The sequence below is a fragment of the Hippoglossus hippoglossus genome, chromosome 20 (assembly GCF_009819705.1).
Source record: "Hippoglossus hippoglossus isolate fHipHip1 chromosome 20, fHipHip1.pri, whole genome shotgun sequence".
Classification (NCBI taxonomy): Eukaryota; Metazoa; Chordata; class Actinopteri; order Pleuronectiformes; family Pleuronectidae; genus Hippoglossus; species Hippoglossus hippoglossus.
In genome coordinates this window covers 14,550,145-14,574,746 of record NC_047170.1, presented here as the reverse complement: position 1 = coordinate 14,574,746, position 24,602 = coordinate 14,550,145, and the positions used below count along the sequence as shown (strand labels likewise).

The 24,602-nt window shown below is 45.3% G+C and overlaps 1 protein-coding gene across 10 annotated transcripts in view; it reads right to left on the bottom strand.

Moving 5' to 3' along the window:
* The window catches only part of si:ch211-285f17.1 (sickle tail protein), a 108,817-nt gene that overhangs the window by 62,254 nt on the left and 21,961 nt on the right, over positions 1-24,602 (bottom strand). For 8 of the 10 annotated variants that reach the window (XM_034571906.1, XM_034571903.1, XM_034571900.1 and 5 more), the window contains exon 1: positions 24,056-24,602. This exon is cut by the window's right edge. The exons of 1 other annotated variant lie outside the window; for it this stretch is intronic. In XM_034571906.1, coding sequence (XP_034427797.1) covers positions 24,056-24,380 — 325 coding nt within the window. In that variant the 5' untranslated portion in view covers positions 24,381-24,602. Of the gene's footprint in view, positions 1-5,048; positions 5,199-24,055 lie in introns of those variants that run through there. One more of the 10 variants, XM_034571909.1, reaches the window with a different exon arrangement.

Below are 24,602 nucleotides of genomic sequence, written 5' to 3'. Positions count from 1 at the left end.
CAGGTTTTCCTCAAAACTTCCAAACCCCCAGCGCGCAGGTATAGCCGCCGTTCCTAGAATAGCGGCAGCTTAACAGAAACATCCCGTGTGTCACAGGATTTGCGGAGCATTTTCAGGAACAGTGGAGTTGTGGCTAAATGAGAGAGCGCGGAGTTTGTCGGGCAGAGGGGTGATTATGAAATCGCGACTTATTATCGCCGCGATAATAAGTCATTAGCGAGGTCGATAGGAAACATAAAAAAAGGCTGTGGAAAAAAAGGCCAAGACACAGCAGGTCGTTAAATAGGGTTCAGGACAGAAGACTCATCCATATTTATTGGGATTAGGCAGATTTAATACTCAAATTCAGACTGTTCATAATTAACGTTTTATGGGGACAGAAAATCTCAAGTGCTTTAAATAAAAAAAAGAAAAAGAAGAATGACGTAAGCAAATATAATTTTACGGGCCTGAAGCCTGAGGGCAAATTATCAATGTGACCTCACCTAAATTGTTCCTCCCCGGAGGAGAGGGAAAAACACACAAAGCATGTCTGTCACAGCTTCTTGTGTGTTAGAGGAGGCCCCGCGACAAATCACATGCCCGAAGGAGTGGACGGATGGCAGAGGCGGAGGGGTGTTTACACTGGGGAGAGGAGGAAAAAAGACCTGGGAGGGTTAATAGCGAGTGAAGAGCGTCAGTGTCTGCCGAGCCTCTCCCGCCCGCCTCTGTCTGTCTGAGCCTGTGGGTGGAGAGCACCCCCCCACCCACCCCAACTCTATTCTCGTCATCGCCAAAGAAAAGAGGAGACGGTCAAACAAATGACTTCACTGAAAAGGTGGAGTCACTCAAGTATGTGGAGCCTTGCGAACGTCAAGAGGGACTTTTGTGTCGTCCAAACAGCCGGGGAGGGGCTGACAAGAATGGGAGCACTTCTCTCCTGAATACAGAGGAGAAGTTACCAGATGTTTTACAGTTGTTGCTCTTCCTCTGAGCCCCCCCGTCTGTTGCTTAACCTCCAGTGACTTTCCCCTGACGCGCTCTCTGCAGAGGGACCTACATAAAAAAAAATCTAATTTTTTACGTCTTGGCAAATTTGACATTCGCACGACAGGAAGCACGATTTTCCTCTGCGGATAATCCTCTTCACAGCAAAGCCACCAGCAACGACTGCAGCGAAACTCCAGAGGTCGAACATAAGCCTCGTGTACACCGTCGCCCCAACAGCACATAAAAGACGAGGGAAACATATTCTCAGTGTCACTTTTATTGTGCAGGACAAACTGATATTTATGTTTCTCATGATTCTGATTTGTGGCTAAGTTTGTTCTTTTCTGCTTTGGATTCCTTTAAAAAAAACACATAAAAATGGACATAAAATAAAAAAGAGCTGAGGAAAAGCTGAGAAGAGTGACACCAATAAATCATTATTAGCTGAACGACAAATCCCCGCTTTATTAAATCGTTTTCTGCTGGTTTGTCACATTTGTCCGAACAAGTCGTTAATCATCATAAAAAGTCATTTAGCTTGCATCTAAAAAGGAATGCAAAAATGTCAATGACTGTAAAAGAAATGGTTTATCTTCGGCTACTTTAAAAGTAAGATAAGCTCTTATATACTTTCCTACCTTGCAGAAATAAAAGGTTTGCAAAGAGCGGCTTCATCCGTTCCTCGCAAAAATGATTTGGCTCAAAATGAGGTCAATTTACAACGAGCAGAAGTCAATTAACGTGGAGGAGATTTTGTCGGATTCCTCTCTATCGTTCCCACCTCTATTAGACTGGAGTTGTTTTGGCCTCTGGACTAAGCTGCTGACATGATGGAAAATCTGCCTGCGGGACGAGATCAGCTATTCGCAGCTGACTGAGAATATATCGTGTTTAATTTGTCTTTGGGAAAATCCGAAAGTTGGTTGAATTAAAATGTACCAGCAGGGGACGCTTCCCTGTCCCTGACCCTGTGGAGGACGTCAAGGACAGAAGAGAAAAAATAATCTGCAAAAGTTTTATTCCAAAGGGCCGATTCAGGTCAAACTAAAATAAAGTTTGAAAGTTTATTCATGATATTTTAAAATAGTTTCAGCAAACCACATTCTTAGGAGAGAACCCAATACTGGAACATTTTACAGAGCTCAACTTGAGGTAACTCTCTTTCCTTAAATTCTGTTGCTGCTGCCCTGAAATAATCCACACAGCTACTGTTGCTCTGAAACTACTTTTTCCTGAAAAGTAGCAGCCATGAAACCAGGTTGATTCTGAACAAGCATTTTTCTTTAACATCTATCAAATCATTCCAGAAGTCTCTGGTTTCACACTTGGCCTGTGTATCGTTAAGGGCTCAAGGAAGTGCAGAGTCAATGTTTTTGCGATTTGGACACTGGTTCTCCAGTTCGAGGTTCTGTGCACTGAGCCGAGCTTCACCGAACTTTGAACAAACAGGCGAACAGCTCTTTGTGCAGCAGCGGTGGTGCAGCTTCAGGGTTCTGAGAGAAAACTGCAACCAGCATCAAATGGTTCATTCCAAACAGTCAGCTTCAGAACGGGCACTGCACTAGTGAAGTCAACAGCAAAATACATTATCAGCATTTCGTCTTTCTGTCTTTTTTTTACGTCTTTCTGTATACATTTTTTTTTTTTTTTTTACAAACACTGTGGTAGAGAATAGTTGTTCGTCTCCATAACTCTCAGCCACCAATGGGACCTGAAATGAAAGCCCTCTAATGAGGTTTGATCAAACCCTGGAGCCCGATGGGACGTGGCGTCGTTTGGCTCGGGGCCCAATGAGAGATGACAGTGTTGACAGCTCCCTGGGAGAAACACCTGGTCAGGCCTCTCGCTCCCCCCCCCCCCCCCTCCACCAGCCTCACCGCCGCTTGGCCACGCGCCACTTAGACCAGGTGTGTCTCCACCGGGCTCGGCGTCTTGTGGCAGCCGTCAAACTCCACGGCCTCAGATTAGCATCAGCTAATACATATGGCCCAGATTAGTGCTTTATCTCCAGCGCAGGGCCAGATACGACCTGTTATGTCTGGATACTGGTGCACCAGTGTTTCCAGACAGGCGATCAGGTGGTCAAGACGTAACCTTAGCGTCTCCTAATTGTATCAGACAAATGGAGGCATATGGTCCGGAGCTACCGTGTGTGCCTCGGCTTGTAAAAACACTGCCAAACTCGCTGCGCCTCATATGCTACCACTTAGACAAACAGCTCGGCTGAATTAAACTGGCAGCCAAAGCACTGCCTTCCAGTTAATAACGGTTTCCTCTGCTCGTGTGAGAAACGGACAACTTGCTACATCAGCAGGGCGCGGAGAAAACTTGAGACGCTGTCAAAGGGCCCGAACCGGCGATGAAGGATGAGGTTCGGGGGGGCTCCGGATTGGGGCGCAAGGGTGCAAGCTCGTTTGTCTTCCTGACGAGACGCCTCTTTATGACTAGTTTACCTTCCCTCCCGGCGGAGGAAATCAAGTTGATATACTCATCGCTGGGAGACACAACAAATCACGGCCGTCACTGAACACCTGAGTGGTGAAGAAATAGGGTTTCAGAGAATTACTCCAGAGTTTCGACATAAAAATGGCTGTTGGCGCGTTGCCTCGGGATGTTACTCACTTTCTCTCCAGTAAAAAACAACTTCGGTCGATGTAAGAAATGGTAAATGGTAAATGGTTTGTACTTATATAGAGCTCCATAGTCTTGATGACATATATTCATACAGTGCATCCATGTGCGGTACTTTTTTTTCTATGAGGTTCACTATTTTGCCTAAGGACACTTCGGCATGCGGAAAGGGGAAGACTGGGATCGAATCAACGGCTTTCTGGTTCGAGGACGACCCGCTCTACCCTCTGACCCCCTGAGCCAAAGCCGCCCTGTCTAGTTTTATCTCAGGATGTTGCTTTTCCTGACAATCAATTCGATTTATGTGGATTTCTGACAATTTAACGGTGATAAAAAAGACATTTTGACGTTAAATGAGATTCACGTTACTCACTTACATTTGGATGGCTGTGAAATTAACCACATTTTTTTCCGTCTGCCTGCGCTCGGGCAGAGTGGCTCGCTCCAGATGCAAATCTACTCAGCAGTGGAAAAAGTTAGAGCAATCCCAGCAGCTCCAGACGGGAAAACTACATTTATACAGAAAGTAAAATACCTGAAATGCTATTTTATTTGCAGTGCAGTGACCGACCAGGCACTAATAGATATCATGTGCAAAGAATTAACTTTTACAAGTTTACTTCTCTGCTCAGTTTAAGTGTATGTGTAAAAGCATGGCAGAGGCTTTGAAGCTGCCCTGTGACACTAATGTTCACTTTGAGAGGAGGAGTGCAGCATCTCCCCGGTGGGAGAAATCCAGCAATCCATTTGATCCGGAGAGCAAACAGCAGCGTACACGACCGAATCTGCAGCAAATCTGATTCACCACGAGCCGCTTTCATCTACAAATGTCATCCCTCCGTGATCTTACAAGTTCGGATCTGACGGAGGGGCGGCGAAGGAACATCAAGAAAAGTTCTGCTCAGGGAGAGAACCCGAGTAATAATGCAAGGTGAGGTTGATCTGAGTGAGGACTGCGCTGGGTGAACGTGACCTAGCTCCTCTTTTTCAAGTTCAACCTCCCGCGACCTGACCCCTCGCGCCACTCTTCTCCCCCATCAGCTTAATTAGACACAGCCACACACACATTAGATGGTCCCCTTTCTTTTTTCCCTTCACGCACTGAATGGCTGGCTGCGGTTCAAGGCACCACAAAAAAAAAAAAAACAGAAAGAAAGCGGCTATGCAAAACAAGCAGCTTTCAGAGGCAGGGGAGACGATCAGCAAACAGCACACACACACTTCCAGCACTACAGTGAAACCATTCAAAAACAGAGCCTCTGGAATTTAAAATAATATTTAAACAAGACAAGTCATGAGTCAGGATGCAGCAATTTGAATCCATGCAGGGGAAATGGGGTTTTTGACTCACATGTGCACGACTGAGCATCTGCACATTTGTAAGTTTTAGTGTCAGTGTGTGTGTGTGCGTGTGTGTGTGAGTGTGTGTGTGCGTTGCAACGACTCACCTTTCTCTCCTCTCTCTCTCTCTGCGATACCTCCCGATAGAAAGAAAAAGCCAAAACTCTCAGACGCAACCAGAGTGACACAAACTAACTCAAGCACCGTCGCAGTCCCGAAAGTTTTTTGCTCTCTCCCGGCAGATCTGCACACTTCCCCCTGACTCCCCCTCACACACACCCCTCTCTCTCTCGCTCTCTCTCTCTTAGCTCTCTCTCACTTCAGCACTTCCTGGGGCTGCTGCTGTTTATGCTCCAATCAGGCCATCCAAGAAACTACCGCTGCCCCTCCGTCCCCCCCCACCTCCCTCGCAGCCAACGGCCATTGTTTGGCGAAGGCAGATCACATGTAGACGTCTATGTGTGCGTGTGTGTGTGTCTGTGTGTGTGGGTTCCCTCTTGAGTGGGGTTTTTTAACCTCTTGCCACTCTACCCGGAGTCTGGCTCTCCTCAATCAGGAGAGAGAAAGCAACCGCGAGCTGAAAGAGTGACGGAGGAAGGAGGATGGGAGCCGGTGGGGTGAGGGTGAAGGAAAACACACGGAGGGGGCTTCCTGCTTGGATGTCTTTACTGAGACAGATATACTTTTTTAAGCATGAGGGGGGAAAAAGAGGGGGTGGTGGGTGGTGTTGAGTGAGGGTTGGGGGTGTGTCTGGAACTTTCTCTCCAAGTCCAACAGCCTTGTTGTTAAAAACCGCAGTGAGGCTCAGCCCATCGTCGCCCCCGGAGCTCTCTCCCTCTCCCCAAAGCGAGGCGCCTTTCCAGCTGCCAAAAGTTTTCACCACGATACCTCAGCCCCTTCTCCCAAAGCCCCAGCCTCTACTTCAGTGTCTCACTAAGCCGGACAAACAGAGCCGGGGTCCAGCGCTACGTCCCAAAAGAAGGGTGGAGGTGTGATGTGAAGAGGGGGGGGGGGGGGTGTGAGGTGAAAGGTGACATGTGGGAGGGGGAGAGGTTTGACAGGAGCACACACACGCTTTTGTTGGTCTTGTTAACAGTTCCATCATCGCGTGAGGGTAACACCTTGTGGGCCGTGGAGGAGTTTAGACCGAGGTGAATACACCGGTAATTCTTTAAACATGTGTCAGGTTGTCAGGGTAAAGCTGACAAAGACGCAAAAAGGATTTTCAGAGTTGAGGTGCATTGGCATGATTAGCTTAGTTCCAGTTTATTACAATTTCATTACGGATCAAAAACTAGAATGGCGTTGATTAGAGCGCATACCTCTGTCTGTATGTGGAAGGCATATCACGGGAAAGATTCATCTTATCCACTTCACACTTGGTATGTGTATTGTTCAGGAGCCGAGGAAGTGCAGAGTCCAATTTTGTGCGATTTGGACACGTGATAAGTCGAATATTTATAAAATTTGAATAAACGCACGACTGACACGGTCGAGACATTGGCTGATTCTCCAGTTTCGAGTCGAGCTTCACCAAACAGCTCTTTGTGCAGCTTCGTGGTTCAGGAGACTTCTGGAGATCTTTACTTCCTCAGTTACTGCAGGTCACTTTTCACAGTTTCAGAATGAAAAGCTGCAACCAGCATCGCAACAGGCCAACCAATTAGTCAGGTTTAGAAAGTTAGAAAACCCTTTGTCCTGTTCCCTCTTGGCCCATGTCCCATCCTTCCACCAAGTTTCATGGAAAATCCGTTTGGTAGTTTTGGAAGAATCCTGCCTACAAACTAACCAACCAACCCACAAACACACAAACAGGCAGGGGTGAGGTGGAGGTAATGATGGTACAAACTATGCGAATAAGACTCCATTTGTAATTCGATGCTACTGCGGTGGTGTCTAGACTTTAAATGAACAGACTAAACTCATCTCGTCTCTCCCTCCATTCCACCCTCTCCTCTCCTCTACCCTCTCCTTTCTTCAGTGCCGTCTTTCAGTCAGTGGGTCGAGCCACTCGGGCAGATTGGGGTGCCTCCGTGCCAGGATGAATCCAGGAAACATTCATCGTGTTGTTTAGTCTGGGAACCATGTGTTGGAGTTCCCCCCCTCTTCTTGTGCACAGGAAGCCAACACTGGCCGACACGACGCGGACGTTCTGGGGCTCAGTTGCACCAAGCAACGAAACTTCAAAAGGGGCAGTTGGCACAAATAAACCGCATCATGAAAAGAGAGAAAGTGCTCCGTCACTCTGCTGCGGCTCAGGTGTGTTCAAAGAAAGCTTTGTTCATCAGCATCCAACTCTTACGTGGCTTTAATCACACAATAAAGAAAGAGAAAGAGATGGTGACTCAGAGTAAAGAGTCGTATAACAGAAGGTATTAATATGGGTGTGTGTATGCGACCGCATGTGCATATGCTGCATCCATGTGAAAGAAGAAAAGCCTTGACACCACCTCCTTCCTGCATGAACACGAAAAACACTCTGACTAATCCCTGGAGTGCTAAATCCTGCCATTGCTGAAGAGACCCAAACAAATGATGAGAGAGGGGGGGGGGGGGGGGGGGGGGCAAAATAACTGAAAACATTTGGGATTTAACAGGCAGAGAGCAGGTGAGGATTACACCTGGAGCTCTTCAGTCTGGTGCCGCAGCCTGAGCCAGTGTGTGTCTGAGGAGCCGGTGCTGCAGTGGACGAGCCACCTGTGTGTCTGGAGGAGACTGAACGTCACCGAGCAAATGAGAGAGGAGAGCGAAGTGACGAGCAGTTTGTTTTCAGTGACACAAACTGCAGGAGGTTCAGGGGAAGAGACTCAGTGTGTACGATTTTAAAAGACACAGATATATACAAATACCTAAAAATATTTCTATTGTGCCTTTTTTAGTGCCAGGCACCAGCGGTAACATTTGACGAGTTGATCTCTTCAAAACGGAGTTGTGACAACCTCTGTTACCCAGCATGCCCTCTGCCACTTTAATCCAGCTGATGCATTGTTGAAAAACAGAAGTCTGACCTGAATACGACATCTGTGGAAATATTACACTGTAAAATATGTAAAAATTATAGTTACAACTTTACAAGAAGGCTCCTGTTTTGATGCATTTTAACCTCCTAATAATCAACACACTATAATATAGTAAATATAATTTATTTCTCAAATATTCTATGGAGCGTTTGAAACTGCTGTGGAAACTGTTAAAAAAAAAAATTAAAACGGATAACATCACAGCTGTGATCACATCAATTATGTAAGATTAAAAACTAAAAACTGACCCTTTGAATGTGTTAGTGTTTATACACAAGTATAAATAGTTCGCTGGCTGAATTAAAACTGTTCTAAATGTTGTCAGAACGCGATGAAGACGACCTTGATCTGGGAAATTGTTGACAAAAATACATCAGAGTGATAAAAACTGCCTAAAATGACAGAAACCATCTTCATGGTTAATTTGACGTTTGGTCCGCGTCCAATCCACTAACATAGAGTAGACGGGATTTATGACATGTACTGCAGCCAGCCACTAGGTGGTGAACAAGATGCTTTGGCTTTACTTTTGAGGAGCAGTTATTTCATCTTTATATATATAGTCCTAAAAATGTCTCTATGGCTGTATACAACTACATGACAGTTTGTTGTATTGTGTTACAATTATTGTTTACATAATAAATAGAGGAGTTAAAATGAAGTGTCCGATGCAGATAGTTGCAGGCTGAGCTGGTCTGTGTTTTATGATAAATCAAAACACTCCTGTACCATAAAGCTACATGAGAGTCCAAAGTATTTCTGCAGAGCCACTTTCACTTCATTACCATCGCTGGCTCACGTTAGGTTCTGGGTTTGAAGGGCACTGTCAACAAAACTGATTTGGAGTGAAAAATAAATATATAAAACAATTTTAAAAAGAGGCCTTGGCCACCATCCACCCAGATCCCACTCTATCCTGTGGACCAAGCTCCCTTTTACATATATTTAGCCTCAAATCATCCAAAGCCCTGGTGAGCTGCTGCCGTCTATTTTAAAGCCAGTTTCATAATCTTTCACAGGGAGACGGGAGAGTTTGGCCGATGGCAACAATGGAGCCAGTGGACTATCGTGTGAGCTCTGAGTCAGCATCAAACTCTCCAACAATGCACGAGGAGAAATCGTACTTAAAGTCCCGCGTCAAGATGATGACTGCGCTGGCGTTATGCAAATAATGTACATCTCAGTATGTTGGATTTAACCTCTCTCACGAGCCGGCAGAGGCACGACAGCTCCGACTCCTGACGCGATGCAGCAGCTTGGAGAATCTGCCATTATGGATTTCTGTGGCGGAGAACGTAAACAGCCATTGATTAAATAAATTAATAACAGCCTGCAGTAATGAGAATGTGAAGTGAGAGGTGTGAGATCAGGCCGAGGCTGAAGAAGTGAATGTGGCACTATGAGGCCAGTGTGATCGTCCTGTGGTCGGCTGCAAGACTGACAGGAAAGAACAATGAGACATAGCTCACCCGGAGAACGCGGCACAGAGGGTCAGGGGGGGGTCACGTGACGGCGCTTCTGTCTTTCTGTTGGTCCTTGAGTCATCCGTACATGCATGACTAAAAGTGGCAGCATCCGCGAAGACGGCGTGAGACAGATCGGGTCGTCGTGAGAATGTGTGTTGTTCCGTGGCGGGGGAGTGGTCGGTGTTCATTAGCCTCCCGGCAAAGATGGAGTCAGGAAGGAAAAGGAAACGAGAACAACAAGACGGACGACCGGGTCAAGAAAGGTGCAGGAGATTCAGTGGAGTCAGTTCAGAAGTATGAAAATCCGGTTGTGATCCAGAGATTAGAGGTCTGAGTCTCAGACTGAGGAGAAAAGTGTTTCTGTCACTCAGCAGCTGGCGTCAGGACGCCCTCGAGAAATGCTGTGAGCTCTTAAAAGAGTTGAATTATGGGGGGAAATGAAAAGAAACATGATGCAAACTAGAATGACATCAGTAGCGTGCATACCTCATATAACCCCAAATAACGCCCAAGTTCCCCTCATGAAACCACATTTAAAGTCACCAGATCAAGATTGATGTGTGGATCTGCACCAAATTGCCCTCACTCACTCACGTCACTAAACATGCCTGAAGTTTTTTTCCTGCCAAGATCCATGATTTATTATTTGAGTAATAACAAAAAAAGTTGTAAAAAGTCCCATCTCACAATGTTAAAGAAAGAAAAAGAAGATTCCTGGGATCTGCCCCCTGATCCAGACCTATGGCAAAATGTACTGGGTTCTTTCCCAACTCATTCCATATCCTTCCACCAAGTTTCATGGTAATCTGTTTAGTAGTTTTTGCGTAATCCTGCTAATAAACAAACAAAACTCAGAGAGGTTAAAATGGCTTCACTTTGGTCCGAATTACACAAATGACAGGGTGTTATTTTCTGAAATAATAAAAATGTTTCATGGTGGGATTTTTCCTTTTTCTAGCTGAATGCTTCTGTTTACATGCACTATTCAATCATTACTAACATGCTGTGGTAGAATTTTATGTAAATATTATGGAATATTCTGAATATGCAATATTGACAGAGCTCATATCCACACAGTGTTTCTGCTATATACGCTATGTGCAGAGTGCTTTTAACTTGAAATGACACCGGAAGGGAAGTCAGATGCAGAGCTTCTGCCCAGGCGAGTTAGTTTATGCAGCTCGAGAGGAAAAGAGGAGGAGAAGAAAGAAAAGTGAGGAGAAGGTGTGAAGTGAGGAGAAGGTGCTGAACTGAGCCAAACAGTCAAACTTTTAGCCACCGCTCTCTGATATTACTTTTTCCTCTGTGGAGGCTGTGTGATGATTTATTGGTTTTCTGACTCACAGCGAGCTAGCGGAGCGATGGAGTGGCCGTGGTTGATCCGTTGTTAATAAAGTCAAAACAACAAAAGAAAGAGGTTGAACGCTGGGTCCAGGTCGACTGTGCAGCTGTGACATCACAAAACGATGAAAGCCCCAACAGCTCGTTTTGAGGGCACAGGCTCTGTTATCGTTCTGATTGAGGGATGAACACACAAAGTTACACACTGTTCAATAGACAGTGTTGCCAAACAGAGGCCTGTTGCTGAGTCTGTTCACCTTTGTTGTTACTCACACGAGTCTCACCTCAGACAGCTGAGTCCCGATGCGGCTGTGAACACAGACGTGTCCTCGATGAACTCTGGCATTCAAGCTTTTTTGTTTTTTTTTCAAGCTTCTAATAAACAACTGTGTGTTTGTAGGCTACAGCGCTTTGCAGGACAATTTCAACTGTCAATAACCCCAAACAAGATAAAAACAACTGCCCTGGAATGTCCCGGTTTATTTTCAGCGGGCTAATCCTAAACAGTGGGATGTTTCTGTAACTGCCAGCTTGTTTTCCATCGTCAGGCGTTTGCGTGACCTCGCGTGTTACTCCAGACTTTCTAGCCGGCACAGGCTTGTTTAGTTGCAACATTTTGACTGTGTGCACCGTACTGTCTGTTTCCACGTGAAGCATGAAGCTGCTATGAGGTCAAGTCGTGTCGGATAAATAAAACCTCCATAAACAAAATGGGAGAGTTGTCGGCCCATTGGCCTCTGATGAGGTGAAGCTGTCAGGTCGGGTTCTTTCTCCCACCCGCACCCCCCCTCACCTGGTTTGACATGTGTCCATCACACCATCCCTGTCTGAGCCTTCCGCTCTATTATGTGACTTTTAAAAAATGATTGCAAAAAGCAGAACAGCACAGAGTAACAGTAAATGCACATTTTAAATGTCACAGAAATGTGACGCCTATCCAGGTTTACAGAGGAATAAAAAAGCATTTAGCTTGATTGTGTTTGCCTCATGAGTGCACTTCAGAGCGAGAAAAATGTGTCTTTAAAAAAAAATGCATTTAGGAAGGATAAGAATAATTAAGGCTAAATGATTTTTCATGCATTCCCCATAACAGAGAGAGCTTTGCATTAAAACAAAATTATGCAAAACCTGAATGTGTAAATAACGTGGCACTAAAATATGAAAAATTTAAATTAAACACTCTTAATTGCTACTGTAATATTTTTTCAATAATGAATAATTGATGATTGCTGGTCGCACGTCACATTAACCGCCAGCTGTCGCGTTGTAAAGTGCGAGCCGCAGTCAGCGACTTGGCGACACCCTGGTTGACTTCCCGTTGGTATGAAAGACGCTCGCTGGCTGGCTGGCTGCCTGTCAAAGGATTTCAGGGGATCACACAACAACAAACAAACGTGTTGTGAAATGTGCGGCGCCGAGAAAACATTTGATGGCGTTTCACAATTAATATTCTGTCTCAGAGATCACAAAGGGAGCGAGAGAGGAGCCGGTTCAAAGAGAAATGCCTCTCGACTGCTTTCTTATTACATCTGCAGCATTTGTCTGTGGCTCCATATGGTCACAGTGTGAAGCCGGTTTTATTTCTAGCTGCATAAATGCACAAAATATACAGATTTTTGTTTCACTTCCGTCTCTGTGTTATAATTAAAAAGTTTTATGATAAAAATCACACTTATTACCTTTAACTTACTTTGATGGGTTTTGAAGTGCATTTACAACTAAGCATGAAAGTGTCAATTGAGGTGAAGAACACTTATCGCTGAAAACACAGCAAGAAAACCACAGAGTCGCCATTGAAGTGTTGCAATTAAATATCAAATCCATCGCCCTATAGTTCCTCAGAATGGTCATAGGTTTATATTTTATGTTTCCCAGAGTTTGGAGCTTTTTATGATCAGTCTTCTAGTTTGAGACAAAGGAGGAAGGTCGTAAAAAATGATTTGACGTGTTCTTCGACTTTTCAGCTGGGTTCCTGTCCCTCCCACTAACATGGAGAAGGTAGGGTTTAAGAGCTATACTGCAGACAGCCACCAGGAGGCGATCAGGATGATTTGACCTGTCATGTCATCCATCTTTAGATACAGTCTAAGGGACAGACCCACATCCATGGACTGAGCATGTATCTTCTGTCCTGACATGAGATCAAGCACCAGTGCAAATGTAGATTCATATTTCTGAACCTGTGATGCTGCCTCGATGTCACAGACATGAAACATCACATTGGAGCGATGCAAAAAAATAAAAAAATACAACTCCACCCGCTTTCAAAAATGATCATTCTTGATTTTTATCCTCGTTTCACTGCCGGTTGTATAACACCAGAAAAGGGTCCTGCCTTACATTGTCTTTCTCTCCAGTGTCTCTGGCCATAAGAAATCAAATATTATATAACCGACTCTGTGGTTAGATAAGAGCTTCTTGTGCCTATCACAAGCCGTCTACATTCATCTACTGGGCGTCTTGTAAAACCATTGGCCTGGAACGATCATGACGAATGGTTGTCGGGCTGAGCATAATTCAAGAAGACAATAGCAGCTGAGAAATGGATTCTGCAAAAAAATAATGGATGCAAACGATTGACTTTTGCACGGCAGGAATAATCTGATTTACGACGTATTACAACTGCTTCTCTCAGAGCAAAGTGTAGTGATAAAGGGATTAAATCTTTCCCTTTTATCCCGTCAGTCGCCTTCTGTTAAATTTGCTCCAATCCAGTTTACACTGCTCCGCAACTGATAACGTACACATATGTTTCATTTCATTCTCCACATTAATTGGAACGAGTGTGTCCAGATTTGGAGAAATTTGGGGGAAATCAGCCGTCTCCAAATTCTTGCGCGCATCCCAGTTTTCTGTGAAGTATTAAACCTCCAGCTGTTAACATCAGTTCGGCAGAAATCCCCCCCATTCTCTTCCCCGCAGCTCAGGATAAAAATGCTGTGTCAGTCTCAGGGTGGCTTGAGCTGCCTGCCTGGCTGAAAAGCAGGCATGTCTTACCGAAGACTTCATCACACAGCCAAACGGCATTATTCCCCTTTTTGAAAAATCCCCAGATTGAAGCGAGGGTGGGGTGGGGTGGGGGGGGGAGTAGATCTGATCCCTGATTCAGTGTTTCTCGTGTTTAATACTGAAAGAATGCAGCAGAGATTTCTCAGAGGCGCAGGGCGGATGTTAGGACATATTTTGTTTTGGCGTTTCATATTTACTGGGAAAAGAAGAGAAAGTTGGACAATCACCAAATCAAAGCCTTCGCCGAAACCACACGAGAAGTGAAAACCCCCAGAGTGGGCGTAATGAATCAAGTTCACCCTGACATCCTATTAGCTGTACAGCTGGGGGCGCTGCGTGCCAGGAGCTATTGACCTCTGCGTGTGGAGCGGAAGAAGCTGGCCGCTCTTCCACTGAAGAGCTGTGAGGTGTAATCATGTGAAGTGGTAGGAAATCCTGCTCTCTACCAAAAGCTCAAGATGAGAGATTCCACATGGGGCCAGGAAGTCTGTTTCATTTCGAGTCGCAACAAGTACGATGTGACGCAGGAATAAATCTTCTTATTCACAGTCGACAGAACACTCGCTCCGTGTTTTAGAGCTTCCACATATGACACAGACACATCTGCGTAAAGAACAGAAACCCTGAATATTTACGCTCTCTGCTGTCGGTGCTATTGAAAGGTTAAACAAAGCATAATTCAAGAAACGGGGATCTAAATATACAATCAGCTTTCAATTAGAGGTAAAAGAGACGTTAAATGGCAAAGTCGGGGGGAATAATTGAGGATAAAATGAGGGTGTGTGTGTTCTGAATTTGTCTTCCTCATTTTCTTATATTGAGACAACGCACAAAACCAGGACTTTATAATTCAGTCACATGGATCACGGTGATCCTAATGGAGGCTGAGCGAGGCGAGGGGGCGTTCTCTGTATCCAGCAGAGCCCCCCCCCCCGCTGTGCATGTGACAGTTGCAGCACGACATCTGTCTGTTCTGCCTGCACACAAGGTGCGTTTGAAATTGAAATAATTTTTGGTTAACCCACACACAAACAAACACAAACACACACAAACACACACAAACACACAGAGTTTGGATGTGATAAGCCGTTTTCAGACGTAACCCAGGGAGGATGTCCACAGAATTCTCCGGAGGTCAAAGGAGATTCTCCGCAGAGGCAGGAACTTTACATATAACTTCCGGCATGGAGATCACGTGTTTCTGTTTAGAGCGGAGGATCTCCTGCTGCGTTCGGACTTTCTGCAGAGTTGATACCAGGGGACCGGCCAGAGAAACTCTGCAGAAAGTCCGAAGCCTCTCACTCGTTCACACACACATCCCCTACAGAGTGTGGATGTCTGAAAGCAATTGGAGTAGTTCTTCTCTTAGCGGCACAGAAACAAGCTCTCTGTGAACTTTGCTGCTTTGGAGCGTCATGATATATTTACCCCGACTTTCTATCTTTCTAATTAATTTATAATTGATGGGATTTCTTTGGCTTAGAGCCTTAGCTTGGGCTGAAATAAGCTTAATGCAGTAAACAAATGCTGCATCAAATCCAGCAGGAACCCTGCACTGTATTAAACTGGAAATCTGCTGTATTTACAACTTATAAACAATCTCTATGACACTCAGTATTGAAAGCCTGAAGCAGCGCGGCTCATTTACAGACTCTGCTGAAAAATAACTCCTCTCAAGTCCTGGTATCTGTTTTCTAAAAGCAAAACAACACACACACACACACACAAACACACACACTCCTGCACCTGTGGAGAAATGGGAACACTTTGCCTTTGTAAATATACACAGTGTGGAGTTTATTTGTGCTCAAACAATGATGAGACTGACACATTCTCTGCAAAAGAGGAGGAAAGCCTGAGTTATCAGTTTCATATCTGCACAGACACAGAGAAAGGAGGGGGCTCCTCTCCCTGACAGCAACAGTTGCCTCCAGTGACACAATTTATGTGTCTCATCCTGCAAACCTGAAGAGGCCCTTTTTTCCAAAAGTGATGCTCACTCAGTGCTAGACGAGTCGTTATTTATTACCCGTGCACATATAGTAACCGCAATGTAGGACCGGTCCTCGGCTGCGGCTGGGAAAGACATCCAGCGCGAGGGGTCGACGAGAGCTCCGTAACAACGCAACTACAATTGCCGGTAAACACTTTTTTCATATCACATTCCACATCTACATTTATTAAATACACGTTGATACATGCACCTGTCTGACGTGTATATTACGCTCTCAGCACTGCTACTGCAAGTCAACACACACAGATGAAGCATGACCAAGAAAAAGTCACTGATGCAGCCAAGAGCAAAGAAGACAGAAATAAAATCTGGAGGAAAAAAAAGGCAAAGTTTGAATCAGCTGTATCTGGACTTTTTTTCTAACCGTCGCGAAACTTTGTTTAATTCCTCTTCTTCATCCGTCTCACACAGGACAGAGAGGGAGGCCGATACATCAGTGAGATTTAATGCTGCCTCATCCTGCTCAGCACTCGAATCACATGGCGCACATCATCAATAATCTTTTTTACGAGGCAGTGCCTTGGCTAAAACACACTGGTAATGTGTTGCTCCTGTTGGAAACACAAATTCCCAACCCCCTGGCATCTTGGGGCTTATTCTCCGGTTTTATTTTCTGCATCTAATTGCAACGCGATATTAAAAGAGCCATTGAGAGTACATTACAGCTCTCTGGCGGGAAAGTGGCATTAAAACTCAGGATGTTGGCTCACGGAAAAGGATTAATCATCGGGCTGCGCTGTAAGGAATGAAAACTTCCTTTTTATTTGCTGAGCTGTTTGACTGTCACACCAGATACCGTACGTTCAGAGTCTGTCCTCACGTTTGCAGCAAACTGGGACAGACGAGGGCAGTTTGGAGGCACTAAAAGCTGCTGTATTAGTAAAAGCGGAACATTAGACGGCACATAACAGTCAAGAGGGAAATCTGAAATGACCACGGTGCTTCTATTTCTGTACTCGTAACAAGCTTTTCCGGCGCAGAGCGTTTACATCATCTGTTCCAGTGCAGATATGACATTCTGTTAACTTGACGTTAAAAGGTCAGGGGTCAACTGAGAAGTTAACACACTGGGCGTCTTTTCTGACCTCAACAATAAATCACATCACCACTGCTTCGTGTTGCTGCCGCCAACCAGAAGAAAAAGTAGGCCATTCCCTGTTTTCTGTATTCTGGGGATGCACAGTACAGAGAGAGACCGATGCTTAAAATGTTGTTTGCACCAGAAGTTATAGCAGAGACGGGAAAATTCCAAAGTGGAAGTGAAGAATTGTGATTTATTACATCTTTAACAACGAGGTCAGAAGCTCCTCGGCCTTTCTAACCCCGGGTTTTTTTCCGAGCTTCTGCTTCATGCCTGCCGAGGCCTGAGGAAATGAGAACACTCCTCCGGTCTCTGAGAAAAGTTACAATACAAGGAAGGAAAAGGAGTCAGTTTGAATCCCAAATGGTTTGGTCGTGGTTTGGAGCCACAAATACACACAATAACAACATTTCTTGGAAAGCAGTGGTGATTTCAGTCATGAGGACCTGAGAGTAACCACTGATCACTGAGAGTAATAGCACAGTACAACCTTCACTCTGAGTTCACTACGCTGCCTTCAGCCACATCACATGTCCCAGTCATCTGACAGCAGAAGGTAGTTTCCCCACAGTGGATCATGTACTTGACCTCCTGACACTCCACTGACACGATTAGTCAGCTACTGGTAATTTTCTCTCTTGTATTATTGTGACATTCTGGGGAAAATGACTCCCTTCCTGCTTTATTTCTGCCAAGTTTAAATTATTAAACAAAAACGATTCCTGGCTTTAGTTCCACTCTCATTTTAATAAATAAAAAATGATGTTAATTGGTTTATAAGTGATGGCGTCTGCAGCTCAGCAACTCGTGTACCAAACCTTTCGCCGACTGTGGTGGATCAAGGTGGCGTTCACGTGAATTTATCAATCTGGAACTTATTTATCTGATTATTGCGACGTCACCTGAACGCTCAAATAGACACAAGAGTGGAATTGATCATCTCATCCATCGCTCAGCAAGAAAACAAATTGGCAAGATTTCAAATGATTCCTTTAAATTCCATTTAACCTTGAACGCAGTTCAGCTAGAACATCTCTCCTAATCTGCATGCTACATGGACGCAGAATTATTTTAATGACCTCCACCAGATATTCGTCTAGCAGATGATCACAAACGGGTACCGCCAGCAACACTAAAATGTATTATTAATGAAGGATATTAATGAAACTCCAGTCCCCCGAAACAACATGTCGACGTGAAAGAAATAAACACGGCAGGAGATTCAATTTGAATCGTCTGAACTACGGAGATAAAAGTGTTTGAATATTTAGCAGTTTGTACATTTATGCCCACAAAGACATACAGAAAAAAAGACACACACACACACACACACCATGGTATTTGCCTGAGGGGCAAAGGGGTAGAAGTATTGATTTCTCCGTTGACATTTGGGGAGGAAACCCTGAGGGACGCCTTGCATCCACTTACGCCCTCAGTCGGGTGAATTAACCACATTTATGCTCTGAGCTAAAACACACACACGCATTACATTAAATTGAAAAAACAATCTGGCAGTGAGATGTCTGGTCTGAGGGAATTTCATGCCACATTTGCAGCATTAAGCTTTGAAGACTTCTCTGTGTAACCAAGCCAAGCGGACAGACTTACACTCCACTAACTAGTGAAAATATGTGGACATCCGTTTGTCCTCAACAGGTGAAAGACTCAAAGTCTGGGTGGGCATGAAAATAGTCCTTCGTCTGATCTTTAATCCGACACACAGAGTTCTCCATGAGAGCTGCACAGCTCCAGGAAAAAGCAACACTGCCCCAAGCTACACCCTCAAAGAAAAACAGACACCAGAGTTCATTCTTCTTGCTCAGTGGCCCGATAATTGTCTGTTTCTGTTTGAGGGATGAGTCACATCCAACCTTTTTCTAAAACACAGACCCCAGGTCGGTGAACACACCATTAACTCACCTATACTCACATGCTTCTAATGACTCATCGGACTTGTCTGCAATCAGCGGCTACTTATTGACAGGCCAAGGACAAAGGTGAGTTGTCTCGGGAAGCTGAGACAACATCAAGGCTTCATTGTCACTTCCTCACTTGGGGCATTTGGGACAAAAGTTCTTTATTAACGTTTAAACTGCCTCCTAATGGACTTCAGTCAATAGAGGAACCAATCATTGTCAAAGCTTTAACGGACACAGACACCTGATGCTTTCAGACATGAAGTGAACCCCGGACAACGCAAATGTCCAAGTCTGGAGTTTCACTTATGTCCCAAAAAAGCCCTGAAAAGTTCAACTTTTCTGTATGTGGCCATTTCAGAAACTCTACTGAGATAGTCTGGTGCAGGATTTAACATATTTACACATTAAAATCCCAATGAACAAGGGCAGCATGACAAAATAAAGTGAGTAACTCATATGAATCCATAGAGGGAAATTTTGTGATTGCTCATTTCAGAGCAAAAGTGGGGGGGTTTGCTTTTAATCAGCCCCCTGCCTATGGATGTCAGTTTGTCACCAAAAAAGAAAAGAAAGTCTGGACAGTAACTGGATCTCACTCCCTCAAATTCCTCTCTGGCAGAACACAAACCACACGACCGACCCTGTGTGTACATAACAAGGTCATTAAAAGGGATTTCTGGGGAATTGAAACTTCATATCCATTTTTGTGGGCCAACTGATGTGGAGGGAGAGCATTTTGTATTCCTAATAAGACTCGCCGCCCGCCTGATAGTTGTCAAAGAGGAAAATCCCACAGAGACAACTGGAGGGTTTAAAGAGTCACGAGAGGCTGCAATTAATGTAATCCCTCACTCTTGGCTTCCGTGTCAAAGAAGCGGGTGATCACGTCCCAATCCTTAAACTCATTCCCGTCACACTGCGCTATTCAGCTCAACTTTTTTTTCTTTAAAGGCGCAAAGGCAGCATCTGTGAGAAGAAAGTGTCACGGATACAAACCATTCATGGATTATTAACAGTGAGTACGAGAGTTTGAGGGGAAACTGACGGCGAACGTGTGAAAGCATGTAACGCGTCTCGAGCCAAATTTCTCCCATCCATACGTTGCCGTCAGCAGTACACATGTACATTGAAATACCTCATGCAAACCTGATTTAACAACCTCTTACACTCTAAAACAAGCTGAAGCACCTCCTCCGCTGATACTGTTGTGGCAACAGATCTTGCAGAAACACATCAGGCAAGAAGCGACACAACACAGGCGCTCGTGCTCGGGTCCTGGATGAGTAAAGGAAACGCAGACGAGATTACGAAACCCCTCACTCCCCCCCCCCCCCCCGACCACATCCCTCTCAGCTGCTTTTATTGACTCACCTTCTCAATCACCGAAAGCTGAGGTCATACCAAAAAAAAGAAAGAAAAATCAGAGCGGTGACTTTATCTCAAGAGCATCTCGAGAACAAACCCTTGCCTGATGGAGCGTGGGTTCAAAGCAGCACATATGGTTATAGAAGAGGTGAAACACTTTCAAGTTGATTTAGACACAAAGACAGAGAAACGTTCTGGAGGTTTGGAGATAGTAGAGATTGATAGGAGAGCGGCAGTGAGGTGAGGTTTTTATCAGCCAAAGTCTTTCCAGACGTCAACCTGTCCAGATGTTCCTGTCGACTGGTTTGTTTTGTCTGTTAGTTTTATGCTGTAAGGAACTTTGTTATCTCCACTGAGGAGTTTGTTGGGTTTTAAGCAAGATTACAGGAGATTACAAAACTTTTTTCAACTTTATTGTTGATTTCTCAGAGAATAATCCATAGATCTTGAAAAAAAATGGAGGACTGATATTTATGAGTGAGTGTAATTTGGTGCATATTCAAATAATAAGAAATCTGGATCTAGTCGATTTAAATGTGGTTTCATTAGGGGACTGTTGGGCCTTGGTGGAGCATTTTCTCTACTGACAATCTCGTTAGCATATTCGATGTTGAACGATAAATAATAAAATGCACCATTCACCACCCTGCACATCCACATACTGTCCACATGCTCGCTCTGCATGGTTCTGGAAACAAAATGAGAATCGTGATTTTCTTGCTTAGAATTAAGATCACGATACTCTCAGGTTCTTTCACAGGGTTCTTCTGGAATCTGTTTTTATTTAAATCTGTCCTTAAGATAAACCTTTCTCAGCTTTTCTCTCACTCGCTGTCACTGCTCATTTTCTGTTACTCGGCATCATGTGGGGTAACGCTGCCTTGTCATTGGTCGAGGCAGAAAGAAAAGGATAATGCAGCATTTCCAGGGTGATTAAGAAATTAGGAGCGCTTGTTTTGATGCAGCAGAATTGATTGAATCCAGATTATGATTTCTACACCATTCATCAAGCAGACCTATCACATGCACACACACACAAGATAAATCAGACCTGACAGAGCCCTGACCCCTGACCTGAATTTCTCTCAACAACTTTGGCGTTTGAACTTTCAGCAGCGGACATCCCTGATCTTCTTGTGGCTTAATGGAAACAAATCGCTGTGGTCACGTTGTAAACCGGTTTGAATTCCCTCTCAGAACGGAGGGCGGTTGTTAGGATTTTGCAATAAGATGTATGACGCATAGCGGTGTACTGTTTGGGCGGATGCATCCTGTTGACCATGCAGTGAACATCATAATGAGCAAAGCAGAGACATCCAGGATGAGCGATGCCCGGGAGAATAAGCTAAAAATGCTCCAGTGGTTTGATGCAATGTCACACGGTATCAGAGGGAAGCTGAACTTGAACCTGCTCTTGAGACTCGTATTATATCTTCCCTGGACTGGAAATGTCAAACGGATTTCACTTTCGGTGGATGCTGCCACTCTTTAGGGCTGAAATTGGGCCCTTTGGCGAGCAGCAGTCAGCCCTGAACCTTTCACACAGTGGAAATGTCACCTGTCACACACACTTATTGTCTGCCAGCGCTGTGTGCATCAGCTCCGTCTGACCCTGTGGGCCGGCGCTTCAGCTGCCGTCATGCCTTGTAACTGGCATCAGCTTGGGAGTCGGAGACCTGGCATGGTCTCAGCACCCCCATATTAACCAGGCTTGCTTTAATACAAGCCATATGTGGATGTGGAAGATGAAGAGTTGCCCATTTACCTGCATTAAAACAGGATTTAACTGCGCTGGCCTATTTAAAATCCAAATATTTAAGCAACGCATGGCGTCATAAAGCAAACAGCCGTTCCTTAAAGTAAAGCCCTGGCATGGAGTGTAAATATAAAGTGTTATGTATCAAAGGGAGGAGGAATCAGTCGATAGTGGAGCTACTTTCTAGAGAGACAAGACTGTTGAAGCATTGTCTTTTCAACGTGGAACTTCAAAGTTACTGTCCATAACAAGAAATGCACGGAGCTCTCTACAAAGACAGACCCGCACTTGAAAAAGCACACGAGGACAGAGGCGAACGAGGCAGAGAAGATACACAGTTCATTTATTCTTTTTGATAGTCTTTATAAGTGTGTGTGTGTGTGTGTGTGTGTGTGTGTGTGTGTGTGTGTGTGTGTGTGTGTGTGTGTGTGTGTGTGTGTGTGTGTGTGTGTGTGTGGGCGACGGTGGCATCTTTCAACTGCTCAACGGACTCAACTGCTGTCAAAACACGACAGCGAAGAAAGGAACGAGGAGGAGGGCGACGCCGAAAGGGAAACAAAAGTGGACAAGGTGTCAGGGAGACGAAAAACAAAGAGGCATGAGGAAAGTTGGCGGAGAGAAGGAGATGAGCGAGGAAGCACGAGAGCATCACAAGAGAAGATATAAGATACAGGCATAGAAAGAAAAAAGAAGGGATCGGTCATTAACATGTTTCAAGTTCTTCTTTGAGGGAAAGTTTTGCTGAGTCCAGCTTCCAGGACCAAATGACCTGAAGGTGAAGTGACCCTCGCCGGTTAAGAAGTGAATCATCTCTGCAGAGAGGCCGTTTATTTGTGTAGATAAGAGGCTGGAAGCTGCACAGAGGAGAACATCTGGTTTCCAGTATGAACCTGCCCCCTTATAACCCATAACCTGTCTTTACTGCGGAGAGAGAGTCAGGCACAGACACAGCTCGCGAACCTGTTGATTTCCCAGCATGCCCCGCTCGCATTCCTGACCTCCTTCTGTCACTCCCTCACTTGACTCGGCCCTGTTGCCTGCGTCGCCCTCACAGTTACACCCCCCCCCCCCCCCCCCAATAGCTGTGCTGGAGTACAAGCTGAACAGTCAAGAGGGATTCGAGAGTGACTGACAGGAGACATTTCATACAGACGGGAGAAAAATACACTCCGAAACAGCCACTATTAGTATAAGCACAGAGAATACACATTCATCTACAATATCTCGGTCGAGTTGCCTGTAAGTGCGAGCGTGAGATGACTGTGACCCGACAAAACCATGAGAGACGGCCCCCCGCTGAGTCGGGAATCCAGTGAGAAGGCCAAAAGGAGAATGATAAGACTACTTTCCCTTAACCTCCCGGCGCCCATTCCTTAATCTGCACCCCACAGAGACCAGGGCAGTGGGATAGTGGCAGAGAGCCCATGAGCAGGGATTTCAATTCTCCCTCCCCCGAGACCGTCCTCGGACAGAAAACGGCGTGGTGTCAAAAGGCGAAGCTTCAGCGATCATTTCAGGTTTATGGAAGAACACGTCATGCAGCAAAAACTGGAAAACCTTGAAAATCAACCTTAAATTAACTTGCAATCTCGCAATTTCAAACCTCAACGTAGTAGAAACCCTTGAGCCATGTTCTTGTATTTACACAATAGGACGTATTACTTCAACTGGACTTCCTGGATCGCATTTCCTTTTCTCATTGGAACCTGTAGCAACATGCCCTCACCACTGAAGACCCCAACACTGTTTTTTGAACACAGCACTATGTGCGGCCCGAGGGTAAATGCTTGACAACAAAATCCCATCCTTTGCTGCAGGGAAGGGAAAAGATTCCAGGTGAGGAAGACTTGGATCCTCACACTACGCAACACAATGAACTAAGTAGGAAAACCTAATCCTTTTATCCTACTATTTAAAGCTGAATGGAAGGATGGGCAAACGATATCATACTTTTCAGCTTTAAGAAAATTGGCCCCAACTATGACCTCAATGAGTGACAGTGCAAACAAATCCATTCATGCGCTTTCGTAATAACAATAAACATAAATCAGAGTTTCTCTTGTACACATGTAATAAAAAGTAGAACTAAACATCATCAGAGAGAAGCTGATGTTCAGATAAGGAAGTTTGGTCCAGGACTTACTGTGAACGGAGCCTTGCTGCTGAGCGGAGGCTTTGGGTGGGCTGATCCTGCTCCGGGGAGGGAGCATCTCCATGTTTTCTCCCTTCTCACCTGGCCTCTGGCTGTGGGCCTGAGTGTGAGCTTTGTCCTGAGGCACGGCGACCATTAAAGACTTCTGTCTGTTCAGGATACCGTCGCTACCGGCCCTCATTAGCTTCTCCCCCACGCTCAGCACCCGGACTCGGCCGGCCGCAGCGCCCGTGCCGTGGCATTCCTTCCTGGGGGAGGGCAGCTTGGACCCGGCCCCTGCCGAGGGGGGCCGGGCCAACCTGGATGCTCTGGACATCCCTGCAGGTCAGTGGATCAGCGGAGCTCCTCAGTCTTCCTCAGCCAGCGTGAATGCAGCTGCGTCCCGTTGGCAATCCAGGGTTTCTCAGACTCTCTGTGAGTGTGGCTCGGTGACTCTCCGGCTCCAGCGTGTTGTGACTGGTGCAGGTAGGCTGAGAGGGCCCCAGGGAGGGAGGGCACTTTTGGGAAGCCGGGTGGGAGGTGAGCTAAGGCTGCGGGG